General features: G+C 33.2%; 1 protein-coding gene across 1 annotated transcript; it reads right to left on the bottom strand.

Annotated features, from left to right (window-relative positions):
• Nucleotides 1-215: 215 nt before the first annotated feature.
• LOC109809466 (putative disease resistance protein RGA1) lies at nucleotides 216-5,239 on the bottom strand. The gene is made up of 2 exons (XM_020372790.3): nucleotides 5,124-5,239; nucleotides 216-4,479 (listed from the first exon to the last, which is right to left on the bottom strand). The coding sequence occupies exon 2, from the start codon at nucleotides 4,476-4,478 to the stop codon at nucleotides 1,875-1,877; it is 2,604 nt and encodes an 867-aa protein (XP_020228379.1). The 5' UTR covers nucleotide 4,479; nucleotides 5,124-5,239; the 3' UTR covers nucleotides 216-1,874.
• Nucleotides 5,240-7,232: the final 1,993 nt, after the last annotated feature.

The following is a 7,232-nucleotide window of genomic DNA, read 5'->3' as shown; positions in this document are numbered from 1 at the left end:
ACATTGCATTTTATCTTAAACTGTTCATCATTAATCCACTGCATAAATTAGTACAGTGTGATTTATATGCCATATACCATCGAAAACTGTGATTTATATGCCATTATGCAAGCAACGATTCACAAGTATCAATCAATTGGGCACTGCCGCATTGTCATTTTGAATTATAAATTGGATAAAAAAAATAAACTTAAGATACAACTACACACAATAGATGAGTTTCTATCCCACTTAAGTATTAACTTAAAGAAACAATGCTATTACAATCTATAGGGAAAAAAAGATTGGGAAACTAAGATACATAATATATGGCAGCAAAAACAAACAGCTCATAATTCTTGAAGCAACGGAACCATCAATCCAAATTCCAAAATCAGAAAATAAATATACATGATGTAAATAAATAAAGCCACAAAAGTGTAGAAAAACATAAATATCATCACAGATTCAGAACTTAAATGAAAAATTTAGACAAGTGAAGAGAAAATTACCTCTTTAACACAAGCAAAATATGAATCATTCATTCATTGCTAGAAAATTGTGATTGACTCAATCACTCAAATATAAATGGTTCCTGTCTTTTATGCATTCATCACAGAATAAGTCATATGCAGAATAAGAGTGAGGCTAGAGGGAAGAGAAGAATGGACACTGAATGAGGATGTTTAAGTGCAAAATAAGTCAAATGATAGGGGTGGATTTTTAAGCTTTCCGGGAAGCCTAGTGAATAGATTATGGAGGCCAGAGGACATGAAATTGAGAATATACCGGAAATTGGATAAGTGGATACTCAAGTGATATACCTGAGAGCAGATGGTGAAAGGATTCGAGGTTTCAAACCATTGCAATTGCTAATTTCAAGACTCAAAAAAGTGACGAGATATTCCCTATCCATTATGATAAACTTTTGCCACAATATCTATCTATTACTACTAGTCTTTTAATATAGTGATGTGGCTTCTGGCTTTGTAATATCTTCTCATCCTTCAACATTTTGTTGTCTGCTTGTTCATCTAACTGTCTGTTTGCAATAGGATCCTTCACAATAATTGTGATTCTTTACCCTCCTCCCCAAAAGAAGTGGTGAATCCCTCTCTACCTTCTACCTCCCACTATAATGGTGATTCTCTAACATCCTCATCATGCCACTGTAATTATAATTCTTGAAGATGTTGCTTCTAAAGAAGTGCATTTGCAGACTCAACCTCTACAGCAATATCTAGCAGGGAATCTAACCATTTAATTTCTAAACTCCTAAGGCTGTTTAGCCCACTCAATTCACTTCTACCCCTACAATCCAGTAAAAAAGTGTGTCTCAACTGTTCTAACCCACATATCATTCATGTCATTTCTAATATCACTCTAAAATCCAATAAAAAATGTTAGTGTTTGAAGATTAGTCAACTGTCCCAACCCATGTGGCAGACATGTCAATCTAAAAACAATTTCCTCTTACATTTTACTGCCATTAAATTTTCAACAAAAAGGAGCTTGATCTCAATAACAGCAATCTAGAGCACAAAATAATATAGGAAATGTAAAAAAAAATATATTAATAATGATATAAGTAGGCTAATATTGGTTCAACTCTCACTCCAAACTTTAAACTAATGTTTGCTTCCAAGTACTTCATAGAGATATTACAACCTCAAACTTAATTTTTGACCTTAAATCTAACATGAAGGAAGCTCACACTATGTATCTCAAGGTACATCAAAATGAGACAAAATAGCAACATATAAGAGAAACTGTAAAAGCAAACTTAGTGTAGAGATGGAAGTGACTTCTTATCCAGGAACATGTCAGCAATAGAATCTGCATCAACCTCCAGCTCCTGCTCTGTGTTTTCTTTGCCTTTGATGCTCCCCACTCTTCTATGGGGTCATTGGTCTCTCTGGTGATCCACGCTTTGTTGATAAGGGACTCCCCCCTTTCCAAACCAAAACAGCTGGAATGTGAGCTATTTTTGGCCAGTCTTCACCATTTATTGTTGCACACCTTGTTTCTAGCACTGGTGAGCAATTATATATGTAAAGTCGCTGTAAAGATAGGTTGCGAATTCCTTCAGGTAGTGATATCAAATCAATACAGTTTCTGATTTCAAGACTCTTGAGTGACCAGAGATTCCCTATCCAGTCTGGTAACGTTTTGCCACAATATCCATCTATTACTATTTTTTTAATTGAGTCATGTGGCTGCAGCCCTTCTAAAATCTTCTCATCTTCCAACCACCTCTTGTTTTCTTTTTCTTGCAAATGTGGTTCTGCAATACCACCCCCCCACCATGATGGCCATTCGCTAATCTCTTTTCCATCATTCCACCATCGTAATTCCAATTCTTGAAGATGTTGCTTCTCAACAAGTACCTTTGATGACTCAACCACTGCAGCATGCTCTCGCAGGGAATCCAACCATCTAATTTCCAATTTTCCTGTGAGGCTGTTTAGCCCACGCAATTCACTTATATTACCCCTTCTGCCTCCACAGTCCAACAAAAAATGTGTCAGTGTTTGAAGATTGGTCAACTGTCCCAACCCACTTGGCATACATGTCAATTCCCCACAATCATTCAATTCAAGATGCCTGAGACTTTCGTTCATATCTGATGGTAATTTTTTGAGTTTAAAACATTGAGAAAGTTTTAGAGTTTGCAAGTTATATAGGCTAGTAAGCTCCGGTGGAAGATTTACCAGAAAATGATTCCTTGAAAGATCAAGATATCTCAAATGCTTCAACACTTTAATACTCTTTGGAATTGTTATAATATCCAACCCACAAAGTGTTAACACCCGTAAGCACTTTATGCTTAAAAGAAAACGAAAATGTGACCGATCAAAATTGTTGCTTTCAAAACGTTTCTGTCCAAGCACAAGAAGAGTCCTTAAAGTGCAGGAAGATGATGATGTGTCTGCAAAATGTAACGTGGTTCGAGATGACAAATAACGTGTTCTGTTTCCAATGTTTTCTTTTATTCCTTCAACAGTGGCATACTCTTTCCCAACCACTATCTGTGCCAGATCATGTATCAGGTCATGCATTTTACAGGTACTTATATCACCATAATCATCTATAGTCACATCTTGGAAAAGTGACATTGAAAGCAAATTCATGAAGTACTCATGACCAACATTTTCTTCATATCTAATGTCATTTGATGGTTGAATGAACCCCTCAGCTACCCATAATTGAATGAGCGTTTTCTTGTCAAACTCAAAACCTTTTGGAAACAATGAACAATAAGCAAAACAGTTTTTCAAAAATGAAGGAAGGTGGTCATAACTCAGTTTCAGGATTGCAAAGATTTTGTCCTTCTCTTGATCTATCTTTGAAAACTCAACTTCCTTAAAATATAGCCAATCACTCCGGCCCAAGTTCCGAGAATACAAGAGGCTGCCAATAACTCTTATGGCTAGGGGAACCCCAGCACATTTTTTAACAATATCCCTTCCTATGGCTAACAACTCTCTGTCATTTGGTTCTTTGCCCCCATCAAAAGCAACTTGAGAGAATAGCTTCCAAGATCTCTCTAAATCTAGACCTTTTAAGAAAAGAGGTGGATGTGTGCCCATTATATTTGCCACGGTCCTACTACGTGTTGTCACAATTATCATACTCCCTTTACCTCCTTCCATGATCAAGCTCTTCAATTTTAGCCACAATTCACGATCCTCATTCCACACGTCGTCCAGCACAAGTAGATACTTCTTCCCTTGAATCATGCTTCTGAGATGTTGTTGTACTTGCTCAATCTCGCTATTCTTGTCATTCCCCATCATCTTTTGAGCTATTTTCTTTATGTCAAATTCATCTGAGACACACACCCACATTTTTTGTTGAAAACGGCGTTGGACAGCATGATCGTTGTAAACAAGTTGAGCAAGCGTAGTCTTACCTAGTCCTCCAATCCCAACTATGGGAACTACAGAAACATTGTCTGTAACATTGGTGTCTAGTAAATAACTTTTAAGAAGTTCATTTTCATCCTCTCTCCCAATGACTTCATCTTTACTCACAAAAGAGTAAGTTTGTCTTTGCTCCCTGTATGAAATTGGAGTTTCCATAGGGCGGTCAGTCAATTGCAATGTAATCTTGTTTTTAGCAATAACATCTAGCCTCTTCTGGATTGCTTTAATTTCATGACCCAATTTAGATCCATAGACAATTTGGTTTGAGTGGGAAAAGAAAATCTGTACATCTCTCAAGATTTTGTTGCCACGCATCAGTTTTCTTTTCAAAGCTTCAGTAGAGAGATCATCTAGCAAGTCATCTGCATCATAAAGTACATCTTTCAGCTCCTCCATCCAATTACTAATTTGAAGGTTGTTGGCCTTTGCCTCTGCATCCAGGAGTACAGCTTTTATCGCGGACACAGTGCTCTTCATTTGTTCTACATCATCTTTGAGATTCCAAATGATTCCAAACTCCTCTTGAGCTAACGTGTTCAAGTTTTGTAAAATGATCCCAGCAATGGCTTCCATTCTTTGCCAAATGAAGTTTTGTACAAGCATTAGTAACAATAATATTAGGGATCAAATAATTTACCAAAGCAACAAATCAAGCCTTTGTTCAATTAGTGAGGTCCACTACATAAATCAAACATGCATTTATATAAACTTCTCTAAAAATACTCACAAGAGAGAAAAATAGAAAGGAGAAATGAAATTAACTTTTTGATAAGCTAAAATTAACTTATAAATAAGTTAATTTGTTGAAGAACTCATATTAGCTTCTTCAAAAACTTTTTTTTTTTTTAACTTATGGATAAACTAAGTTTAGTTTATGCTAATTTAATTTCATTTTTTTCATCAGATTTTCTTATGCTGTTAGTATTTTTAGAAAAATTTATCCAAATATGTCCATCCTTATATTCTGTTATGAATCATATTGTAGAAAAACCATTGACCTAAGAAGTCAGACAAGAACATAAGTGAGCAACCAAAATTAGAATAAACAAAGGAAATTAAATGGGTGTATACATGTTGGAATTGAGAGAGAAAATTTTAGAATAATGATGTCAGGTTCAATCATCAATGCTTTATCATGAAGTTCAATGTTGCTTTCTACAAAAGGAAAGACACCTTAGGGATTCAATACCGCAGTTAGAGAGAGAGGGAGAGACTAACCTGCTTTGGAAAAAGGAGTGTACAAAAGGAACAGTTGTGCACGATTGTTGAATAATGAAGATGGAATATAATACTTATATACTAAGTGGAGTGAGCCAATTAGAAATTCAGTATAATAAAATAATAATAATTCTCTCACATGCCTGTTTTAGAAAAGAACAAGTTTTTCTGTGTCCCTATATGCAATAGGAGTCTGCATAGGGCCGTCAGTTCAATGTAATCTTGATTTTAGCAATATCATCAAGCCTATTTCGGATTGCTTTCATTTCATGGCCCAATTTAAGATCATAGACAATTTGGTTTGAGCAGGAGAAGAAAATCTGCACCTCTCTCGAGATTCTGTAACCACTAGCACCCACCACTTTTCTTTCCAATGCTTTAGTAGAGAGATCCTCTAGGAAGCCATCTATAGAACATCTTTTAGATATTAGTCTTAAAAATATGATCATATTTATATATTTTTTAAAACAAATTTTTAAAAATATAAAAGTAACTTTTAAATTATAGAACTTTGATAAAATTATATAAATATTAATATAAAAAATATATCTTTTTTAAGAAAGTCCTAAAATGAGGACTTTGGTAGTGAGGCTGCTAAGCAGCCAATTAGTAATTTGAAGGTTGTTGGTCCTTACTTTTGCATCATCTTGGAGTACAGGTTTTATTGCAGACACAGTGCTCTTCATTCGTTTCACATCATCTTTAAGATTCCAAATGATTCCAAACTCCACTTGAGCTAAAGGGTTCAAATTTTGTAAGACTATCCTAGCAATGACTTCCTTCCTTTGCCAAATGAAATTTTTACAAGCATTAATTAGGAATAATAATATTAGCTGTCAAATAATTTCACAACAACAACAAATCAGGCCTTTGTGCAATTAGTGAATTTGGTAACATGCATCAAAAGTGAACTTAATATTCAGTTATGAATCATATTTGAAGGCAAACCATTGACCATAGAGGTAAAACAATTTTGGTTAGGTATAAGATAAAAAGGAGCTAACTAAGTTACAATCATGATCTATGATCAAACGATCTTGAGTACTAACGTATGTATTAGTATTTAGTAGAGCAGAACATGAATAAGTACAATCTGAATTAAAATAAAGTTTTAAATGTGTTTTTAGTTTATTAAATTTATGATAAATTTATTTTTTTCTCTTAAATTTAAAATTGATCTTTTTAATGTTAAATTATTTAATCTAATATTGACTCATATATTTAAAAAATAATTTTAATGTGATGGTTGTTAGACTTAAAATATATTAAGAGTTATCGGAGATTGTTTTAAAGTTATTAAAACAATTCTCTCTCTTCTCACTTCATTAAAGGATAATTTTAGTACGTATTAAAGAAAAAATATTTGAAAAACAGAAGTTAAAGAAGATAACGAAAGTTAAGTTGGTTTTATTAATTGGTGTAAGTTCTTTCATTTTTTCTCTCTCAAGAGTTCCTTTTATACTTCTTCACAAAACATTTTTTATGAAGGAAATTATGAAAACTTAGAATTGTCAAGCATTAAACAAAAGAGGTTTCCTTACCATTATAGAGACCAATTAAAGGAAGTAAGAGAAAGAAGAACAATTTATTAGAAATTATGTATTGTATTATGAATTTTGGTATGTTTTCTAAATTTTCTCATAAAAATTATGGAGAATAAGAATAATGATAAATATGTTATCTAAGATCATTTAAGTACTATAATTCTCTTGAATCATGAATTCTATGAAATAACATGTGATCATAAAATTTACTAATATTTGATATCATAGTAAGGTTAAGGATGGTATATTTCTCCATCAAAAATATTCTATTACTCTATGATTGATATATATTTTTTATTTACAATTGACCTGAGTGAAAATATTTTAATATGAACTAAAGATAGTTTTTTCACTTTGTTCAAATTTTTTACTGTACGCACAATATATAAAATTAGAATTGATAAAATTTCTTTAGGTGAATGTTATGTATTTGCTTTACTTAATGTCAAAGAGAAAGCATGTGAAATTCTTTTAATATGAAATGCATTGTACAGTAAATTGCATTTCGTGATTAGAAATGTTTTGTGTGATTGCATTCGATGATCAGAAGGGAGTTGGAGCAATC

This window comes from Cajanus cajan, chromosome 10 (genome assembly GCF_000230855.2).
Source record: "Cajanus cajan strain Asha chromosome 10, NIPB_CcT2T_4, whole genome shotgun sequence".
Lineage (NCBI taxonomy): Eukaryota > Viridiplantae > Streptophyta > Magnoliopsida > Fabales > Fabaceae > Cajanus > Cajanus cajan.
Note: the sequence above shows the minus strand (reverse complement) of the source record. Positions and strands in the feature narration are given on the sequence as shown.

Coding starts and splice junctions, on each gene's coding strand:
- LOC109809466 (XM_020372790.3), bottom strand. CDS start 4,478: ATGGAAGCCATTGCTGGGATCATTTTACAAAACTTGAACACGTTAGCT.